General features: G+C 36.4%; 1 protein-coding gene across 2 annotated transcripts in view; it reads right to left on the bottom strand.

Annotated features, from left to right (window-relative positions):
* Positions 1 to 24,009, bottom strand: part of LOC123875697 (G-protein coupled receptor dmsr-1-like) — a 57,724-nt gene that overhangs the window by 4,088 nt on the left and 29,627 nt on the right. Inside the window, exons 3-7 of one of the 2 annotated variants that reach the window (XM_045921684.1) lie at positions 8,741 to 8,899; positions 7,228 to 7,364; positions 6,166 to 6,268; positions 4,962 to 5,536; positions 3,317 to 3,388 (exon numbers count right to left, since the gene is read on the bottom strand). In XM_045921684.1, coding sequence (XP_045777640.1) covers positions 3,364 to 3,388; positions 4,962 to 5,536; positions 6,166 to 6,268; positions 7,228 to 7,364; positions 8,741 to 8,899 — 999 coding nt within the window. In that variant the 3' untranslated portion in view covers positions 3,317 to 3,363. The remainder of the gene's footprint in view (positions 1 to 3,316; positions 3,389 to 4,961; positions 5,537 to 6,165; positions 6,269 to 7,227; positions 7,365 to 8,740; positions 8,900 to 24,009) is intronic. The other variant, XM_045921685.1, reaches the window with a different exon arrangement.

Below are 24,009 nucleotides of genomic sequence, written 5' to 3'. Positions count from 1 at the left end.
GCGACATGTTGAGATGGCAATTGGGAGAGGTACACCCGCTTCATACCCCGTTCTATACTTACACCTTAAAATATTACCCTCCTGGTGCGGTCGGGTATTAAACCTTTCATGGCATACTTTGTCTAAACCTTAAATAAATAAGTACAGATATTTTCCGTGTAGTTTTTGTACAGAGATTTCACAAAAGTAAAAATGTATTGTGCCTTTAAAGTTCTCATTAGAGCAAAAAACGGTACAGGCACACTGGAAGACAGCAATAATTTCATTTTTAAGTAAACCTTTAATGTTAACTCAGTTTTAATTTTTCTGGATTCCTTACCCGAAGGGCGCCAATGGGACCCTATTTTTAAGCCTGCGCAGTTCGTACGTCTGTCCATCCGTCCATCTGTCTGTCAGCGGGCTGTATCTCATGAACTGTATGTAATAGGTAGAGAGTTGAAATTGTCAGTGTGTATTTCTGTTGCTGCTATAACAACAAATATAAGAAAAACCAAAATGACAAATTTCAAAATGGCCGCCATGCAAATTAAAATTTAAAAGTAGTATTATAAATCTTATGCGATGGTACGGAACCCTCCGTGTGCGAGTTCGACTCGCACTTAGCCAGTTTTTAGAGTTTTATAGTAAAGCAAGAAATCCTTAGATATAATAATTTCGTCCAGTCCATCTGTCTGCATGTAGGTCGTTTGAATATCACAGCCCCTTTAAAAATAAACTTTTACGAGTAGAGCTACGAGTACCATTATAATTCAATGAGTAGAGCATTAGGGTTAATAAGCACAGTTATATTTACAAACCTGTTATCGCTACACACAGCCATATTTAATTTTTTTAATTCACGCTACCTGCTGAATATAAAAGAGAGAACTGAAAAAAAAAATGGCTTACCCCCCCAAGTGATACTTAGGAAGAGTAACAGGTAAAACTAGATCAGAAACGATTATTTCTTTACTTTGAAGTTTTTTTTTTTTTTAAACTGTTTTTCAAAAAGGATAATTTTAACTATTGTGAATTTTTTTTCGAAAATATGATTACTTTTTGTCGCAGTGAGTGCTCGAAATTGTCAGAAATTAACAATTCTTTAAGCAAAGGAAAAATAATCCTTTACAAAATAAACCTGTAAACGGATGAGGCTTTAAGGACCCTGTTCTACAATTATTGAAGGTCATTTCATAATTAAAATGTATTTCAAAAGCACTTTCAAATTAACTTTTTCCACTCATTTTAATTAATTTTGCCCTCTGCTTAACTCAATTTTCTTTAATCATGATGTAAAGGAAAAATAATTGTAACAAAAAAAAATATTTTTTGGCAAATGATCTGTTAATCCACCATTGTCATAAGACAAACTATACTATTATTTGATTACTTATATAATTGGAAGGGGTTATAACCCTCAACAGTCAACACTGTAAAACGATGATCGATGCAAAGTGAAAATTATTTAGGCAAAGATACTATATTCCAAAATCCAGATAGATTCATATTCTAGCAAGTGAAGACAAATTAGTACGCTTATATTATGTGTGTGACACGGAAAAGCGTAATGGTGCCATTGATGTTGGAAGCGCCACCCCTAAAAGTGGTACAGAGTACAGACTAAATAAATAGTGCGTGGCGTTTACGTACTCAAAGGTGTCGTCGATACCCTTATAGTTTTTAGAGTAGGTAATAAACTAAAAGTTGTCTCAAACTCATCAGTTTCCCATTAAAATTAACGCCAAGATGTTATTATTCCTAATAGAACCATTAATCATAGAACAAATAATAACTAAAGCCACGATATTTTCAATTTAGAACAAAACTTTATTAAAACGAAACGATCCGGAACACCAAACTGTGGAGCTGTGAATTTCTAAAATAACATAGATAAGTACTTTGTTTCGCGACAAAGCGTCGACAACGAGCAAAATTTACGATTTCTCAAACAAGCCAAGTTTGTATAAATCGTCAGTGTGCCCGCCTCTGTTTTGACCTTTTTCGACGATATTTAAAGTTATTTTTAATTTAAGCTGTTCCTTAGCGGGTTGTACTTATATATTAAATATTCGTGGGAAAACTTTCTGATAAATGTTAATTTTCTTTCTTTGAAAATTTAATTTAAAGAATGAATAAACTTTGAACAACTCTCAGTGCGGTTTCCCTCGATATCATATGGACTATTAATAAAAAGAAATATGTCGTTGATCTGAGGTTTTGTCTAGCGTAAAGGAAATCTTTAATGGGCAAAATTATTGTATACAACCATTTTTTTGAAGCACGCTTAGTTAAAAATGCGTAAACCCCGCGTCAATTAAGTCTGTGTCGCTATGCGTATGTGTGACACACACAACTGTACCAATTTGTCTTCACTTTTAGAAATACAATTTTTGAGTTTTATCTATCTCGAGTTTTATAATACCTATTTTTCATTATCTACTTAAAATTGTAAGAAATATAAAACTGAGTAGCATCACCGTTTGAGCGTAAAATAATAATTTACATTCCATTTTTACTTGAAATAAAATACTCTACTTTTTCCTTTCTTGACTCAATTAATCAATGTCGCTTTAGAGTGTCAAAAGCATCAGAGCGTGAACAAAGACAACCAATTACAATTTTGAGACAAACCAACTTTCAGATCTTCTTTCAGACATTATTAAAAATTGTTAATGATGGCTCTATCTCATTTTTGCTAATACATATTATTTTAGCTTTAAAAATATACTTGATTCCCACTTCTTGCCTCGGTCTTTGTCTACCAGTGAAATATTATACTATAAATCTTTTAGATTTCCCTCGGCTCTTGTCTACTTCGAAGTAAAGATTTTCGAGTATCTAGAGCATCTAGACAAATAACTTTGGTGTGTGAACAGCTAATGCTATAAGTAGGTACAATTTGTTGTTATTCTTTATTTATTTTGTCGTTTCAAACAAACTTTTCCTAACAAACACAAAAACCACTTAATGGTGGGGTTATATGATTAATGGAAGCGGTCACGGTTCACAGAAATGAGGACGACGCAGAGAAGTGCTTGTTGACAGGCGTGCTGTGGGAAACGACTTGCAGGATAATCCCAGAAAAGGTGCATCAATCATATAGCAAATAGCGAAAGAGTGTTGTCAGGTATTTTTGCTGCAACAATGAATTTTAGCAAATAGCGAGGGAGTGTTGGCCAATCAGAGCTGATTGCAATCGTCACACTGTAACTATCAAAGGGAAGGGGGTCCCTGTTTCTACGGCATTCTGCACTAATTACAAATAGTTTGTACTGCAGTACAAAACTTCCGCTCACATAGTTTCAGTATCGTAATGTCAAAACAATTTTCAACTTACTCACGTCACACGTTAGCAATTCACACTTTAGTGTCGCTCTGCAGTGGTTATCTTTTTATCTTTTCTGTGCACCTGTAGGGAGAAAATAATTTCATGCCTTTCTTTTTTGTCTTGCTTGATTAAAGCACCCAGAGAGAAGCAAAATATTCATCAACATCAACAACCTATTACCAGCCAACTACTGAGCACGAGTCTTTACTTATTCTAAGAAAGGTGTTGACCATATTCTACCACGCTAGCCTAGTGTGGATTGACCGACTTCACACACCTTTCTGAAAACAAGGAGCTCTCAGGCATGCAGGTTACCCGACGATTTTTTCCTTCACCGTTAAAAGAAAGAAAAAAAAAAAACGTTTATTTTTGAAAGCTGTGCCACACATTACCAGTTATACCTACTACGGGTTAGGTTATCCCGGCGCCTCTAATACTTGAGCATTAAAGTCAAAAGACCTCAAGCAGAAGAAGCGCCGGAATAAACTGCCTCATGTGTGGCACAGCCTGAAAGAAAAGGTCCCAACTCAGCATAACTGACTTGATAAAGCGTTGAAGGTTGATATTTGTATAAAAAGCTCCAAAAAGTGAGCGGTGCATATATGTGATCGAAGCTCAGACCTCCCGAATAGGAGGCTGTCGTCTTATAGGCTATAAGGTCTCTCTAATTTTTTTCCCTTTACCTACTCATTTCCATCTTCCAAAAGAATGTTAAGAAAAGATAACAAAGCATTAAATTATTACTTGGATTATTATGAGTTAATTGGAATGTTAATAATATAAAGTGACAGCTCTAAAAAATAATAGACACATCACTATCGCTAAGTTAACACTAAATTACTAACTATTCGTTAAAGCGAATATTCATGATACGGGTAAAAACGTTTAATATAATTTATTTTTTACTATAAAATTTATTTCGTTTTTCACAAAGATGAACGTATAATATTTAGCGTTATTTTCGTTTAATCCAGGGTAAAGTTCTCAAATTTCAATATTTTTCAGTGAATAAATTATCTTCGGGCGTAACATACACGCTGGATAAAGCGAGGATATCAATAAATTGGACGTCATCTGTAAGCTCAAATAGAGACCCATCGACACTTTTAACATGAAAAGAGTTTTATGTTATACCCACGCTAAAGCTTTGTAGATTAAAATTTACTATGAAGTTTATACAGACTTTTAATCCCTGATGCAATAACTCAAAATTTAAAACCCCTGTCACAAAAACCTCTATAAAAAACTAGAAAAGAGCTGATAACTTTCAAACAGCTGAACCGATTTTCTTGGATTATAGCTAAGAACACTCGACTCGATCGAGCCACCTTTTAATCAAAAAAACTAAATTTAAATCGGTTCATCCGTTTAGGAGCTACGATACCACAGACAGATACACAGATACATACGTCAAACTTATAACACCCCTCTTTTTGGGTCGGGGGATGTGGAAAAGGGATGTGGTACTTGACCACATTATTTGTTTCTATGCGTGTATGCCTATGACTTATGACATTGGACTCAAACGATGGCCCGATTTATTTGTTTTATTATTTGCTAATTTTAACCGAGAATATTCCCCTTAAAGAAAAGAACCGTTAAACGTTATATACAACAACACATATAAGGTAATCACTTAATGGAGCGTACATACGTGTTCTGGTTATGAGAATCCGAGTGGGAAGCAGTAGGAGGCAGGAACCGAGCAAGATGCCTTTGGAGAAGCAGCGCCCTGAACGTCTGTCTAAACTGCCTGGACATCGAACAGTACAGTATGAAGTTAATCGCACCATTCAACAGCGCCAAAAAGTCCATCAGCTCTCCGAACAAATTGTAGCATTTATCGAAAAAGCATTTCCCCAATAATCCGCTCATCAGGCCGAGAATTCCCTGCGGCAATTCCGTGACTAAAAACAATAGTAACACAGCGAGTAACATTTTTGTTGTTCTATCCGTTCTTTTGTCGGCTTTGTGCTGCCGTTTCACCATTTTCTCAGCAGCTGGACAAGCGCTGTAGTTCCTCAGATTCTTCTGGTGCTGGTTCGCGCTGTACAACGCTCGTATTAGCCACAGGATTATCACTGTCAGGATTGAGCAAGGCAGCAGTTTTATGGCAACTGCGTGTACCCAGAAGTTGACTTGGTAGAGTCTTCCCTGGTTGTCAGAGTCCACGTGATACGCGACATCGCCCGGTACGTCGCTGACGTTCTTTGTGTGAATATCGAACACCTAAAATATAGAAGGCATTTGAACGCATTCGATGATAATTTACATTGTATGGAAAGCGGGTGCAACGAACAATATCAGTTATGCAGAGAACAATCAAAAGTACCTACATCAGAATGAAAGCGAGTATTTCACAAAGAGAATTCTGAGGAGGGAAGGAATGTGTATTCAGATAGAACTTTACCGCTTCTATTCGAATATTATTTGAGACTAGCTGACGCCCGCGACTTCTTCCGCGTGGATTTAGGTTTTTCGAAATCCCGTGGGAACTCTTTAGTTTTCCGGGATTAAAAGTAGCCTATGTGCTAATCCAGGATATTACCTATTATCTATATACCTATCTCCATTCCGAATTTCAACCAAATCCGTCCAGTAGTTTTTGCGTGAAGGAGTAACAAACATACACACACACACACACACACACACACACACACACATATTTTAACGGAAATCTGGAAAACCACAGACATAGATATTAGTTTCTAGAATATGTCTGCAAAATTGCATGGACTTTGGTTGCTTAATATTTAAATGAAATTGGAACTACGATTGTATGAAGCGAGTGACGGAGAGAGCCCTGTTAATGTAATAAAATAAAATTTACGAATATAAAAACAATATACTCCACTTACCATAAATGTAGGAATACATAATATCGGTGGTAGAACAAAACTTGACAATATGGCTACACTACACCGCCTTTCCGTACATAAAATATGGCTTTTGTCTGAATACCTAAAAATACAGAAAATATCATTTTAATTAAATAAGATAGGACGAACGAAAATATCGTAACAACTAAAAAATCAATGATTTAATTAACAGTCTTTGTTATCTGATATTGCGTAAAACGTTTAGGGCCTCTCTTTGGAAGAATAATTTGAAAACAAAAACAAAAGCATTATTGAAAAGGAACAAACACAAAAAGTATATAAGTAGGTATTCACTCTGATGTTATCAACTATTTCGTTATAACGAAAATTATTTATTTTTAAGGAAATTTTTATTCAGTGTAAATTATACATTTTTATTTAAATATTATTGAGAAAGTCAAAAATGTACTCAAGTTAGCTTTTGGCAGAAGGAACATAAAAAATTAGTCTAACAACTAGTTTGTAGTAAAATCAGCCTAAATAAATAATTGGGGAACCAACACTCTTTTGGGTTGTTTCTACATGTTCATAGTTCAAGATGTTGATTGATTTTATAGTAAGTAGTTTATTTGGTACTGAAAATGCCCCCGGGCGACCCTAATGCTGAGTTGCTCGTTTATATCCAAACTAATATTATAAATGCGAAAATGTCTGTCTGTCTGTCTGCGTGTCACGGCCCAACTGTTTAACCGATTTTGATGAAATTTGGTACAGAGTTGTTTACATCTCGGGGAAGGACGTAAACTACTTTTTATCCCGGAAAATCAAAGAGTTTCTAGGGATTTTAAAAACCGAAATCCACGCGGACGACGTCGCGGGCATCATCTAGTATTGAATAATGCCATGATGGAGGTCCTCAAATTCTACCAAGTCTGCAATTTTGATAACGTTGTCGTTTGAATCGATTATATAATTAAATAGAATTTTGGAGGGTTCTTACTAAACGACATCGTCCGCAAATTTTATTCCCTTTTTACACCCTTTTTATGTCCTATCAAGATGGTATAGTATGTAAAAATTCAATGAAAATATCCAACTCACTTTATGGCAATATATCTCCATATCGCCAGGGAGAGAGTGAGACAAATCGATGCGGTGTGCAGTATTTGAGCAAAATGCATGTGGAAAAGTAGGTATATAGCCCAGGAATACCGGAAATCCAACGTCTCTGGTAGAACCTAGAAACAAAACTAATATTATTTACATTATTATTTAAATGTTCAGCAAGTTTATATTTTTCATAGACACTCGTATTTTCAATCGTCTTCAAAAGAGGAGGTTGTTGTCAATTATTATTATTTCCATACGTATTTTTTGGCATCGTTACTGCATAGCTAAATAAATAAAATAAATAAATAAGTTCGTTTATTGAGCAAAAACATAGTTAAGTTATAGTTACATCTGCATATAAAATGTACTTAGTTAGTATTTATTATATTCTCAACTTTAGCTCTTTCAAATCTGACCCGATTTCAATAACTGTTTTCTTTCGAATATATACCTAATATACTTAAATAGATAGAGCTATAGAGGCTGTTTTTTAGATAATTATTCTAGAATATTTAGAATAAAACTTGAGATCTCTTTACTGAACACTGGACATGTACGATAAGTAGTGTATTTATGAAATATTATATTTATTAAGTTAGGTACACTTTTTGACGAATGAGAACTTTTAAACTTCCTGAGACCTTCCAAAGAACTAACTAGTGGGATTTCAAATTGGTTCCTAAATATTGTATCCAACCGACCAGCAACGCGCGACTCAATCAACAGAGATCGTATATCGTCTCTACAATATTACCTAGGAGTCAAAATGGAATACCCTTATTAAATAGTTTACAAGTCTAACACGGCTTATTCACTTTCTTCTCCAGTTAAACGTAAAACCGTAACTCTACAGCAAAGGTAAATGTACGAAAATAGCCCAATGCGTAGGACTTGAACCCACTTCTATTCCGATTTCTACACGCCCCCGCTTTATTTGTTGAGACGAAGCTAAACATGATTGGAAACAATTTTCATGACAGATTTCAGGAACGCTCCAAAATGCTAGTTTTATTTTCTCAATCAGAAACGGAAATTAATGTCTTCTATTCTATTTTTTTGCTATTTATGGTTAGGTTAGAGTAGAAATCGCACTCTCAAACGTTATGTGCAAAAATCTAGTGCTCGATTATCATCGCAAAAAGCTGAAAAAGACGCAGTGCAAAACCGCAATCGAGATTTTATTGAAAACTTTTTAAATTACTTATTAGTTAGATAAGTTGACGGAATGACACACTCGTGGTTTTTGCTGTATCTAAAGCAGACTTGTTAAATTCATTATGTATGATAATTAAAAAAAAAAGTTCGGTGGCATCCTCGTCACCAATAATGAGTAATCGAAACGACCTGTTTATAAGTCACCCATTTATTACTGGTTCATTCGTTGCACACGCGCGCTGGCATCGTAGTACATTGGTATTCATAACTACTTTACTACGATGCCAGCGCGCGAGTCATATCACTATCGAAAACGCCTTTTAAGAATCGTTACTTCAACTATACTTACCAAGTACTTGTAAATGGCGAAGGGAACGTATTCCAGCATGACGAACACATCTGCGACCGCCAGCCACTTCAACAGGCGGTTGATGGGTGCCGCTGCCATGTCTCGTCTGGTCAGCACGGCCACGTTCATTGCGTTTGCCAGAACGCCAATTGTGCATACCTGTGTCAAAAAACGGTAATTATTTACAGGTAGGTACAGTAATATGAAAAGTTTTTAAAGTGAAAACTTCTTTAGGTGCGCTGGGCGATTTTGGGATGGTAAAAACTTCAACAAAATATTATAGTCCATAATTTAAGGCTCGGAGGACCGAAACACTATATAAAAATCACACTTCACACTAATATTATAAAGGCGAAAGTTTGTATGTGTGTGTGTGTGTGTGTGTGTGTATGTTTGTTACTCCTTCACGCAAAAACTACTGGACGGATTTGGCTGAAATTCGGAATGGAGATAGATAATATCCTGGATTAGCACATAGGCTACTTTTTATCCCGGAAAACCAAAGAGTTCCCACGGGATTTCAAAAAACCTAAATCCACGCGGACGAAGTCGCGGGCGTCAGCTAGTTAATAATAACTGAAACCACCCCTTGTAAAAACTAAACGAAATTATGAAATTTATGTTTTGATACTACAATGTATTAAATATATAATTTATATAATTTATAGCCTCAATAGCTCAACTGGTAAAGGAGTGGACTGAAAACCGAAAGGTCGACGGTTCAAACCCCGCCCGTTGCACTATTGTCGTACCTACTCCTAGCACAAGCCTGACGCTTAGTTGGAGAGGAAAGGGGAATATTAGTCATTTAAAATGGCTAATATTCTTTATTAAAAAAAAAAATTCCTAATCTAAAAATCCAATAAAACCACTGTTATTTCATAGTTTAAAGTTTTCACTATTTCAGCAGTCTCCACTGACTGTCATTTTTTTCTTAAGTATCTTCGTTAGATATACATAGTCTGGTCATTTGATTCGGAAATTTTATACCAACCTACTTTTACAACTTGATTAACATAACAATAAGTTCGACTTTCATTCGAATCGGCCAATCGACAAACCCGCCAGGTTTATTCAAGCTTCGTTCGGTTTTTAGCGTTTAAAACATATTTTCCTCGGGTCAGTTTGCCTGGCCATGCCGTTTGAAGCCAAATCAAGCATGTATGTGCGCAAAGGCTGAGCGGCCTTTTTGTCAAACATTCATCTACATAAATCAACATACAAATCCAATTCTTTTGCTTGCTGAGCAATACCGTGATGGCCTTTCCTAATGAAGACCAACTACGCACGAAACATTATAGTGCATAAAATGTTTGCACAAACAAAGATGCACTCTCTAATACCTCATTTTTATAATCCGTTAGAACGGCAATCAGGCACGACCGGAGAGAACTCAGGCGCAAAATCAACAACTTTCACATGCTCTATATCCCTCAATAATATACATGGTTAGTCAAGTAAGTTTTTTTTACTAAGTACCTACGTCACAGAATTGCAATTCGGTATTAGAAGTTGATTGTCACGGCACAGATGAGTGCGTCTTGGAAATCGTAGCACGTGCTACGCGATTCGTAGCAAACCGCTATGACTATTTATATACTCTGAATTTCTGACCCTGAAACAACCAATTCTATTCTTTTTTTCAATTTAATGCGGAATCACAACAACAGACTATACGATATCCGAGTATTACCACATAGTTCCCCATTATCACAGTAATATTATAAAGGAGAAAGTTTGTATGTGTGTGTGTGTGTGTGTGTGTGTGTGTGTGTGTGTGTGTGTGTGTGTGTGTGTGTGTGTGTGTGTGTGTGTGTGTGTGTGTGTGTGTGTGTGTGTGTGTGTGTGTGTGTATGTTTGTTACTCCTTCACGCAAAAACTACTGGACAGATTGGGCTGAAATTTAGAATGGAGATAGATTATACCCTGGATTAGCACATAGGCTACTTTTTATCCCGGAAAATCAAAGAGTTCCCACGGGAATTTTAAAAAACCTACATCCACGCGAACGAAGTCGCGGGTATCAGCTAGTAAAGTAATAAACAGAAATCAAAAACAAGCATTTAACAATGTTCAAAGTCACAGAATATGTAGGCAAGTAATAACTACTCGTAAGTCGTAACTACAGTTTTAATTTGAACTACGAAACACAGCTTTCTAACTTTATTCCGACTCGCCTGCAAACAATATGTCACAGTGCAAAGTGGAGACTCACTCAAAGGTCTGTTTAGTGCCAACAATGTACTCAGCACGGCGAATTTAATTGTGCTGTGTTGTGTTCCACGTAACATTGATTTTGGAACAGATTTATTTAGCTCTACCTACATTTTTAGATACTTATTTGATAGCCCTCGACGGCAACTTCACCTGGTGGTAAGTGATACAGTCTAAGATGGAAGCGAGTTAATCTAGAAGGGTTATGCCAGTTTTTTATGAAACCCTATGGGATTCTACACGGCATCGTATCGGAACGCTAAATCGCTTGCCGTAGCTAGCCAAGGCCGTATCCTCCCACCAGACTAGACCAAAGATAACTTAGAAATTATAAATTTCCAAACTGTCCCTCCCGGGAATCGAGCCGGGGACCTCGTACTTATAAGACCACAGCGCTCATCACTGCTCGTGGAAGGTATTGAACTCTAGCTCTATCATTTAGATATTTGTAAGCCCTTGCATGCACTCTCACCTAGCGGAAAGTCATAATGCTTTCTAGAATGGAAGCGGGTTAACCTGGAAGTTTTTAATCCATACCTCTCATTAAGCTCTACGCAGCATCATGCACACCGGAATACTAAATCGTTGAAAATTGAAAATTATTTATGCCCCTGCCGGAACCGTATCCGGTACCTCCCATGTATAATACCACTATTTCAGGGAAGTCGTCCAATATTGCAACGGATTTTCCAATAATTTTTACTGAACCGATTCATAACTACCTATATCCCGTCGTTTTAGTACTAATAGACGAAACAATATGACAAAGACTGTTAATGGTATAAAACTAAATTATCAGGCACAAACAAAACATTAGGAGAGCTTGCTTTTTTCCAATATTATTTTGTTCGACATATCAGCGCCATCGTGATACCTGGCCTTGTCACCTTGTTCACCCTTTACCTATCAATCTCATCGACGAGCTAATCTAGTAATCGTATACGTACTGAAATTGCCACTAACACCCGATCTGCTAATTATAGGAAAATTTTCTCGGTCGACGAATAATAAATTATCTACGTCGATTTTATCAATATACTCGTACCTGTGAAGCAGAATTTTATTAGTAGGTACGTTATAAAACTGTCATGATCATGTTAGTTTATGGCAAACGATATATTATGCGAAATTGCGGTTCCTAAGCCAGTCCCGAGTAAATAAGTATACGAACAAAAACAATATAAACATGGCACTAGAAGCCTGCATATTAAACTTCATCCACATTCATAGTTTAATAGTTGAGCCGCCCTAGTTTTGCTAAGGTGGATGACATGTTAGAAAAACGTTTGCATGCAAAATCTCAAGTTTTTAGACCTAATTTAAGCCTACGTTGATTTTATGTCAGTTCCTTCATATATTTATATAACTAGCCTTTGTCCGTGACTTTGTCCGCGTAACCTGCAATACAGTATACGATATATGTATAATAATAATAACGGTACGGTATTTTTTCCGGTCTGCTAGACTAAAACTGTGATAGCTCGGTTAAAAGTCACACAATTCATAGGTATCTATATAATTTATAGTCTATACCACTTGGGACTACGTAGCTATTTATCAGTGAAAGAATATTCAGAATTGGATCATTAATAATAATAATAATAATAATAATAATTTTTATTTGATACTTATACATGGGTTACATATCAAGATTGAGATTCCTACCTTCTGCACTAGGAAATACCTGTATTGCAGAAGGTAGGAGTACAAAGTTTACTACAAGTACTTGTGTTTGTTTATGTGGGCGTGTGTGTGTGTGTGTGTGCGGTGTGTACGCTCGCGCGCTATTTCTTGACTATTAAAATATTTTCTGTTTCGTCATAGCCCTTAGCTACCAGCCAGCTTTTAACTGCTCTGGTTAGATCGAATTTATTTATTCTGCTTATGTTGATACCTTTGCTAACCCTGTTAAATATATTATATGCATATGATGAGCGAAATTCGAATTGTGTTCCAGCAAAGCATGTATTTGTAAAATGTGTAGGGAGTTTGATTACTCTTTTGCTATTGTTTATAGTGCAAGGATCAATTTTAGAGTGGAAGCGCAAAATTATTGAACATAAGTATTGTTGTCGGACATTAAGTACATTGCATTCTTTATATAAATCATCAGTGGGATATCTAAATGGTTTTTTAAAAATAGTTTTAAGTAAAGTTCTGTGAGCGCGTTCTAGCCGCAACATAAAAGTTTTGCCAGCCCCACCCCATGCACATATGCAATAGGTCATAATCGAAAGACATAGTGACTTGTAGACCATCATAGTTGTTTCGATAGGGGCAATATCTCTTAGATTCCTAAATAATGGGATGAGTTTCTTGATTTTATTAGAAGTGTTATGGATATGAGTTGACCAGCTAAGGTGTTCATCTAATGTAATTCCAAGATATTTAACAGTTGTCTCTTTGGTTAAAATGTCACAGCTACAACAAGCGTCTAGCCCACTTTTCCGATTACAAGGATAAGTGTGAATAGGAAGTTTAAAGTCTTTGTCTGGGTTATTCCGAATTGATGTACTGAAACACACATACTTTGTTTTCACGGTGTTGATTGTAAGTAGGTTGTCCTCTAACCATGTCGTGATTTGCTTAAGACCTTCTTCAGCAAGCAACTTCACTTCTTTCCAATCACTGCCTTCAAATAAAACCACAGTATCATCGGCAAAACAAAATATGCGTCCAGATTTTGGGGACAGATTACAAAGTGGATTTATATAACTAAGAAATAAGGTGGGGCCCAGAACACTCCCCTGGGGGACACCATATCTAATGTTAGTAAATTCACTGGTAACATTACCAATTTTAACGCATTGTTGTCTATCCCTAAGGTAGCTCTTGAACCAGTCTAATGTAATACCCCTAACACCCATGTCGGAAAGTCTGTCAAGCAAGATAGGGATTGACACAGTATCGAAGGCCTTTTGCAAGTCAAGGAAAATACCAATACATTTCCTTCCCTTATCAAGGCACTTTGTAATATGATTAGTCACTTCTAGTACCGCGTCCAAGGTAGATCTATTGGCTCTAAAACCGAATTGGTTGGATCCAAGGAGATTTTTCTGTTCAAGGTACTTTATTAGTCTAGCGTTCACCACTTTTTCCACTATCTTACTTAATACACTTAATAGCGATATACACTTAATAGCGATTATTAGTTTTGTTAGTTAGTTCTGGAGATTACGCCCTACATCCAAACATACAAACTTTACCTCTATAAAATATAAGTGTAGATAGATTATATCATCACACTAATATTATATCACATTACACTTCACACTAATATTATAAAGGCGAAAGTTTGTGTGTATGTTCGTTACTCCTTCACGCAAAAACTACTTGACGGATTTGGCTGAAATTTGGAAAGGAGATAGATAATATCCTGGATTAGCACAGGCTACGTTTTATCCCGGAAAACCAAAGAGTTCCCACGGGATTTCGAAAAACCTAAATCCACGGCACCACATCGGCTAGTAATAATTATAAAAATACAAGAACCCATGAGTGTCGTCAGACCCAAAATACACCGCCAGATACATAAAAACCAGCACTCAGACTTTAACAACAGTGAGTTGTGTTTTACGTAGGTACGCCTCTAGCAGCCGATAACTAATTGGCCATTGCCACAAGCTAGCATATAATATGCGGACGTTAATATTACATACTAATACTACTAACTTATCCCACACATTTTGTTCCTCAGAAAATAAGTAAAGATCTTGCGGTTCTGGGATATCGCTCTAATGACTACGTTGCGCAATAATTGATGGCTTAATTCATCGTGTAAATGTGTTATATCGTTCACGCACTAACAGCTGAACCGGTAATAAAGTGCGCTATTTATCAGTTCAACAGTCAACTGCAGTGACCAGTGATATAAATGTTCTACTAAATGGGGTGCTTCATAACTACAGTCATTTAAGCTTAAATTAGGTAAGAATCTCGGAATTCGAGATACCCAGCTGTAAGTCTGTAAATACTTGTATATTGACACCCTAAAAGTTGTCTCAAAACCTACATATGGTAGGGTGTACGCAGTGACGGATTAAGACTACTTGGTGCCCTAAGCAATCCATGCCTGTGGGCCCCCCTATCCGTATGTCAATTTGAATCGGTCTTTAATTAAACCTTTACCGCCTAAAAACATTTGTTTTTTGTAAAATAAGATGATGAGATGTAACGTACTTTATAAGTGGAGTAGGTGCGACAACAATAAAAACCAAAGGATAGTTATTTATTTATTTATTGAAATGCGTCTTGCGGCTTTCGGGGACATTCGAATTGTCGGGCAGCGAGTGGGCAAGCGGGAATGGGGTTATGATTCTAGATCGGACTCTATCACCCGTATTCACAAACGTTACTATGAGGTCTCATAGTGCCCTCGCACGCAGTGTCCGTTCCACCAATCAGATGACTGTATCACGTCAATTTACAATGATCTGATTGGTGGAACCGACACTATGCGTTCGAGAGGACTGTACGACCTCATAGTAACGTTTGTGAATACGGCCGTATGTCAACTTAAAACGCGCGAATTTTCAAATTAGTCCTAGAAAAGTTTCTCCTCTCACGTCACCAAAAACCACACCAAAAAAAGTTTTTTGGTGTGGTTTTTGGTGACGTGAGAGTGAGACGTGATGCCCTAAGGACGGATTTTTTGTGCTTCTTCTGGTGCCCCCTCAGACGTGATGCCCTAGGCAATTGCTTAATTTGATTAAGGGTTAATCCGTCACTGGGTGTACGCAACTATTAAATTTCAAGATCAAAGGTCACAAAATCTGTTTTTTGCGCTTTTTTGTAAATATCTCATTTCCTATGGGTTTTTTGCTATTTTTATTTATTATAAATCATCCTTTAAGCGTCTGTACTTGTATAATATTATGTTAATTTCAGTGAATTGAAACTGTAGTCGAGTGATTCTTAATATTATGTCTCAAAAAAGATCTTAATAAAATTACCATACAAAACTAGATATTATTCTCTCGAGGATCATAGCAAAACCATTTGCAAATTCATAACAAGAACAAAGTGAAGACTATTAGGTATATAAGTATAATAATTTAAAGGTAACTAGAGATAATGTATAAAGTTTATATAACGGATCTAGAGTGGTGGGTAATGTAAGCGGGGCCACGCTTTATTCGCGTATAGGTATATAGTTTTTGTACCTTAGATTCCGATTTTGGTTCCGATAAAAATCAAAAAAGTTATATCGGAGGTTGAATAAGCTGATGCTGGTTAACTTCACTACTAGGTAGCACTGTTTAAAAATTTAATTCGATTTTCGATTTCGATTTCTTTTTATTTTCAACGTACGGTATAGGTACGCCTACCAGTATTATTTTTTGAATTTATAATAAGAAAATAACTGATGAATATTGCGTGTAATGTTATTTTATTAGACCTGTCCTTAATATGAAGGTACAACTCTCTTCTGCCTCTGCCTCCGCCTCCGATTCCAACATATCAAAATAAAAACTCCGCTTCTGAATTCGGACGAAATCGCTGATATAATATAGACAAGAAGATCTGCGCAGCCGGATCGCGCGGCTTGCATTCGCGCAACATGTGCCATATTTACAGTCTAGACTAGCTCTTATAAAGCTCATTCCGAATCGTTAAGAGCGTGCAACGCCCGACTCATTATTCAGCTTGAACGCCAATCCTGTTGTTCGCAAAGCTAAATTGAATTTATAGTGCTGAAAGTTCGCGTCCGTTTTAACAATATACTGGGAGAAAAGCTTATTATAGCGAATGTAGCCTGCGTACTAAAACAGAAGTTGAGCCATTATAAGAAAACTCTATTTAATTTTTAACCCCCGACCCAAAAAGAGAGGTGTTATAAGTTTGACGTGTGTATCTGTGTATCTGTCTGTGGTATCGTAGCTCCTAAAGTAATGAACCGATTTAAATTTAGTTTTTTTTTGTTTGAAAGGTGTCTTGATCGAGAGTGTTCTTAGCTATAATCCAAGAAAATCGGTTCAGTCGTTTGAAACTTATCAGCTCTTTTCTAGTTTTCTTATAGAAGTTTTTGAGTCGGGGGTTTTTTAAATTTTGAGGTATGTAGGTATAACTGGGTCGCACTAAGTTTGCACCTCGCTGGAATGCGGTGCCTCTCCCACACCCGCTCTCTTCCCCGCGGTCATCTTATCACGTCATTACGGTTCGCTTCCGTACCTAAACGTCAGTGTGACGTAATCGACGCGAGGTGCAAACTTAGCTTGACCGAGTAATACAGGCGTCGCGTCTTCCTAAAACAGTCAAGAATTCTAAGCTCAGAAGCGATGTTTTTTATTCTTCTTTTAGTTTTTGATCTTCTAAGCTGACTGCTTATTAAAAAATTATATTTAGGCATGTTTAAACATGACTGGGTGGGATTTGAAGCTATAGCCTTACAGAATTCACTCCACTCCTTGAGCGATTGCTATCAGCTCGCTTTCGTGTATTCAAGTACCTAGAAAAAGAAAAAAAATTGCCTTTGCGACCAGAGCCAGTCTAAACGCCGCCCCTTTGATCTTGACTAAAAAAAGTGGACTAGACCATAAATGACTAGATAAAATGGACTAGATCATATGTTTTTAATATCTGTTATAAAATAACGTCGGAAGCGTAATTTAAATCTGTTTATTCGCTTTTAGTTTCCAAACTTATAAATGGATTTCACTGCAGCTTTCACATCCATAAAAACAATTTCACGTGAAAGAGACCTTACCTATCTACTCGTATCTATAACTCGTTCACATAATATTGAGGTCGCGGGTAGCTCCTGGTAAACACATTCATTTTAAAAGCTTCATGTGGAAATACCTATTATTATGAGTGACAAGGAGTATTTATTTCCATACAAATCCAGAATAAATATTTATTTTAATTATACTCGTACCTATACAATTAATATACAGCTTGTTTACGTAGTGCTACCATGTTTAGCATATTTATTTGGAGGGGAGCTATATTTTGGAAGGAGGTATTTATAATCGTTCGCGTGGATTTCGGTGTTCAGAGTTCCATACCTCCAAATGAAAAAGGGAATCCTTATAGCATTATTTTGTTGTATGTCTGGTTGTGATGGTTCTCAAAGGTATGTAACATTTTGGCGGCCTCCCTGGCGCCCTAGGCGTTGTGGTCTTATTAGTGGGAGGTCCCGGGCTCGATTCCCAGCAGGGGTTTGGAAATTTATAATTTCTAAATTCCTGGTCTGGTCTGGTGGTAGGCTTCGGCCGTGGCTAGTTACCACCCTACCGGCAAAGCCGTGCCACCAAGCGATTTAACGTTCCGGTACGATGCCGTGTAGAAACCAAAGGAGTATGGATTTAATGAAAACTGCCATAACTCTTCCAGGTTAGTCCGCTTCTATCTTAGACTGCATCATCACTTACCACCAAGTGAGATTGCAGTCAAGGGCTAACTTGAATCTGATTTTTTTTTAATGTGAAGTCTGCCAATCTACCTATGTGTGAACTATGGTCAAACCCTTTACATTCTGAGAGGAAACTCGTATTCCTGTGAGCTGGCGATAGGTAGATGATGATGATAACAATAGGTATATTTCATGATAGCAGCAAATAGTTAAACCATAATTTCACCAGAACGCCCAGTCCATTATAAGCTTGAAGGAGTATCGATCAGAAATTTAGATTGGATACATTTCAACATTGATTATTTCTCACAAGATTGATTCGCCAAAGTTTACATCTGCTAACACTCAATCCTCCCGGAGCCATTTTGTAAAACATATTGCTCGGCCAACATAAACTTAATATTACTTACTTATTTATTTTACAATACAATAAACTACATATATATGTATAGTACGTATACAACATACAAACATCACAAATAGTGTAAGCAAATAATAAAATACAGTTATAGGCATCACATAAAAAGATCATTAACCTGCGCAGCAATCTATTTGGTAATTCATTTTCTAGCAGAAGTTTGCAGATACGAAGCATTTCTTTCAGACTACTTCTTCTCATTTGCGCTTTGCATTTAATTGAATAAGAGCAACTTTTTATTGAAGTAAAGTTACGTTGACTTAAATAATTGCAAAATAGAAAACGGAAGCTGAAAATGAAAACAGCCATAAAGACTAGGAAACACACAACGTGAAGCGACAGTGACGTGCGAGGGACTTCGTCTATGTTGGCGTTTGCTGGCACGCGTGCTCTGCCTTTTTACCCGACTGCGGCAAAGCCAAAAGGAAAGGTTATGATTTTAGCAGTCTATGTATGTATATATGTGTGTATGTATGCCTGTGTGTGTGTATGTTTGTATCCAGATTCTGTGTGCTCCACCGTAGCGCCTAAACTACTGGGCTGATTTTGATGAATGAGGTGTCAATCGATTCGTCGTAAAGGTCCGAGTGAAAAAGGCTACATTTTATACGAAAAAAATTGACCTAACGGATGTTACATGAAAAAAAAATGTGGGTCTCCAAAAATTTTTTTTTGCTATTGTATCGAGTGGGGTGTCAAATGAAAGAGGAGAAAATTCTGAGTTCATAAATATATATGTACTACAGCATTAAAATATACCAAGCGACAGAAAAACAATTTTACTATAATATTTCAGCGTTTATTAAGACGATCGCAGTCGGGTTTTAGTTTTCAACTTTTTCTAGTGTTTTTTTTTGTTTTAAGTGGCCGGGTTTTGTGTTTTACTGGTGTTTTTGGTGGTTTAACTTGACTGGGAAGCGCTCTAAAGGGGCGCCGCACGAGTGTCGGTGGGCGCCGGTACAGACGGGGTCCATACTTATATGGTTTTCCTAACTTGTAAATAACTACAAACTTGACATTGGCTAATCTTTGTAAAGCCAGATGAGAGAGAAAAAAAAGTGACGGCATTGAATCAACTGCGTCTTCTAGAAACTGTAATAGGAAGATAAAATCAGCTGTATGAAGCCATACACTGCGAAAGACGCGGAGCAACCGCGTCTGCAGTCAATTTTTTTAATATTTTCTTCGGAGTAGTTTTAGAAATCACGTCATGCATTGCCAGACAGTGCAGTGGCAACACTCTAGAACATTCCACACCTTTCCGGTTCGTATTGTAACCGTTGAGCAAAAACCTTTCATACGAGTAAATTGGACCAAGTACCACGTTTTTGGCAGCTATCCGATCCTTTGATCCTTTGACCCGATGCTTTCACGAAACTGAGGCCTAAAGCGAACGTAAAAAGTCAAATATATTCAGTTTATTATTATTAGTATTTATTATTAACATTAATCTTATAACTATTTACATTTAATATTCTTAGCGCCCTTAAGTCTTGTCGACTTGTCTGTTAACGCCAGACGCCTAGTAACCCTAGTCGTGGATCACTGCTGTCGCACTTTGTTTGTCCGAGCCTTACAAAACCGAAATGCTTTTTACCAATTTAGCAACATAAAGTTGTAAGAAAAGCTGTTTCCGCCACTTAAAACTTTTTAATTAAGTTCTTAACTTTAACTTTCCAAAAACATTCTATTATATCAAAAGTATAATTAGATTTAGAGCTTTAATTACACCTTCCATATTTCGCTACTTTTATAACTTATGTAAGCTTTTATTTTTACTTTTTAAGTTAGCTGTAAAGAACTCTTAATAATTTATTTAAGTGTATGGTTAGTTTAAGGAAAATGTTTATGAAATATGATTATTTCTTTCATGAATCCAAAAGTATTTCTGTAGATGTAGATTTCCACTTTCTTTTTAAGCTAAATGTCGGATTCCCGTCCAGTAAATCAACTCGTTTCTTTGTCTTTATCAATAAGAGCTGAAAATATTTGTGAAGTTATGAAGTGATTTCGCCGAACCCCGAACCTACTCTAGAAAGATACGGACTTACCATCAATCTCTGTCAATAGAGAACCGTATAAAAGATAAATACATAGGAAATAAATCGGACGATCTGACGCGTAGGAAGAAACGCAATAAGGTAATTAATGAAAGCTTGAGTTACTACGCGGAAATCTAACCAGTTACTATGGGCCTCATAAAAAAGTTGAGAATCACTTCTCGGGCGATCGAGAGAGATATATATGTTCATAGCTTAGATTACAGGGTTTCTCGACGTGAGAAATGAGGAGATCTATGGAAGTACCACATTCATTCGTCGATATAGATGAACGAGTTTCAAAGAAATCTGACATTAAAATCACTCTTCTGTAAATGATCGCTTTAAACAGGCTCTAATCGAATTATAATACACGGATTACCTATTGAACAAAATCCGAATAACCCAATCGCGTACTTAATGATAGGCAGTAAATCTCGGTTCCCTTCAACTCTATTAATAATTTTATTGAAAAATCGACCGCGCGTGAAATCGACGCGCCGTCCGTCTACTCAATAATTTCACAGTTGTTGCTTCTTATAACGTAATTGATTCCTCTTTCCAGTGATATTAAGCAAAATAAATCATGTAACCCGATCGAATATCGATTTTTATTCCCCTGTCCCCTACTTAGACGTATACCTATTATTTTACGCTACGGTCCTTACCCAGTAAAACATAAGCCCGTAACGTACAGTTGTACTCGCGTAATGTAAGCGAGTCGGATTCGCACACGAAGGATTTCGTATAATCGTACACAAAATAAAACTCTTTTTTTTTAATTTTCATGCTAGCTATTTTGAATTTTTTATTTATTTGTTGTCAAAGCGGCAATAGAGATACACTAACTGTGAAAATTTCAACTCTACCTATAAGGTTCATGAGGCACAGCCCACTAGCAGACAGTCCAACGGATGAACAGCGGAGGATTAGGAATAGCACTCTTCGGGTATAGAAGCCTAAAAACTAAATCCACGCGGAAGAAGTCACGATTCAATAAAATCAACATTTACTTTGTGAAATTAAAAAAACATACATCGCCTTCACCATTAGAAGTGATCGATACAGTGAAATGAGCGTCATTTGTCATCATTTCACCGACGCACATCGGTCTCCGATCATCAATCTACTGCCTACCTATCGAACGGAAAATTTGCCATTCGTTAATTACACAGCTGTCGGTAATTAAGGTCTGTTACGTTTTAGGAACCTAGTGCGACTCACTCGCACGAATGGTTTCGGACCATTGGACAAGAATTCTTTTTGTGATGCAACCACAAATTCACGGTTTTCGGATTTTTTCCTTTACTTCCTTCTGCTACCCGCTACTTTGCTACCTGCCAAATGTCATATACTTAGTATTTGATTCGTTAACAGGGCTCTCTCCGTCACTCGCTTCATACAATCGTAGTTCCAATTTCATTTGAATATTAAGCAACCAAAGTCCATGTGCATACATATTCTAGAAAGTAATATCTGTGTCTGAGGTGTTTTAGATTTTTCTAAAAATATGTAGTTTTAAAATTATAGGGGCTCAAAGATTTTTATGTAAATTTTGACGCCTAACTTTGAAACTGAATATTTTAACAGAAATCTGGAAAACCACAGACATAGATATTAGTTTCTAGAATATGTGTGCAAAATTTCATGGACTTCGGTTGCTTAATATTCAAATGAAATTGGAACTACGTTTGTATGAAGCGAGTAACGGAGAGACCCCTCTAGGGGTGACAATGACAAACTATTCTAGAAACTATCATTGCTCTTCTTTGGGGGTTGGAATTACTCATTAAGGTTACATAGCAATATTAGTTAGGTTATAATAGGATATTATGTAAATTATTAGATTTCAGAAACTACCGTAATATATTCAATATTAGTTTGATCAAGCTTTAACGGATATTGAAATCCAGACCATTGCTCTACAATTACTCCAGACCAAAGGAGAAACCTTCTAATCCCAGAAACCAGATCCCGAGCACGAAATTGCATATAAAAATCCTCTCGTATATATAATAGAACTGAAACTCTACGGAGAACAATAGTCAATATTTTTAGCAGGTAGGTATAACAAAATATGCTACGCGGATCAAGTAACTATACGTAAAAGTGGTTAGGTACCTAATACCTACTAATAAAAAATATTATTTATATTTTTTTTTTTCAAAAAATTCAAAATTCAAAATTCAAAATATTTTTATTCAATTCAACTTTTACAATTGCTTTTAAATCGTCAAAATAATCTATCTACCACTGGTTCGGAATGCCGTTCCTACCGAAAAGAACGGTAGGTACAAAGTGTTTTTATTGGGCATAGAAAGTAATGATATTGAAATTATATATCTAATTGAATTATTATTCCTTTCCTAAGTAAATGTACCTAGGTACTAATTGGATTGTAAAAACCTACATCCACGCGGTCGAAGTCGCAGACATCAGCTAACTAGTAATAATATAAATCTTAACGAACAAAAATCTAACTCGAAATGGTTGAAATTGTGACTTAGGTATGTAGGTAACACAGCAGAATAGTACCTAACATCCTGTGATTAATGATTGCTACTAATTTCGATTGTCCACACAGTGATTAATTTGCTACGCTTGTATCCCAGTTTCAGGCCGCATATTATTATCAGAAATTATTGTCTGTTGGAAAACTTGGACAGGCTGGTCGACCTACGCACGCCCAACACGTCCTCCACAGTTTCGCTTCGACGAAGCTTTTTAGTTTGCAGGGTCTAGTATGAAATGTGTGTCTTTAGTCATTCTGTCCAGGCAAATTTTGGACGTCCGGTTGCCATATTGTATCTGAAGATACAATAGTACAAATTGTAATAGGATTTTTTTTATTTCTATCCTAACCTAACCGATTTTTATACTTAAGTTATCTTTTTGAACCTATAATTTAGTTTAAAGAAGAAATGAAAATTAATGCAATCGTTGTGTGACGTGAAAATTAATGTTGTTTAAGAGGGTCTCTCCGTCACTCGCTTCATACAAACGTAGTTCCAATTTCATTTGAATATTAAGCAACCAAAATCCATGAAATTTTGCAGACATATTCTAGCAACCTATCTATATATCTATGTCTGTGGTTTTCCAGATTTCTGTTAAAATATTCGGTTTCAAAGTTACGCGGTCTTAAAAATTTTCATACAAATCTTTGAGCCCCTGTAATTTTAAAACTGCATATTTTTAGAAAAATCTAAAACACCACAGACACAGATATTAGTTTCTAGAATAT

The sequence above is a fragment of the Maniola jurtina genome, chromosome 20 (genome assembly GCF_905333055.1).
Source record: "Maniola jurtina chromosome 20, ilManJurt1.1, whole genome shotgun sequence".
NCBI lineage: Eukaryota > Metazoa > Arthropoda > Insecta > Lepidoptera > Nymphalidae > Maniola > Maniola jurtina.
The sequence above is the reverse complement of the archived record's forward strand: the minus strand, read 5'-3'. Positions and strand labels throughout refer to the sequence as shown.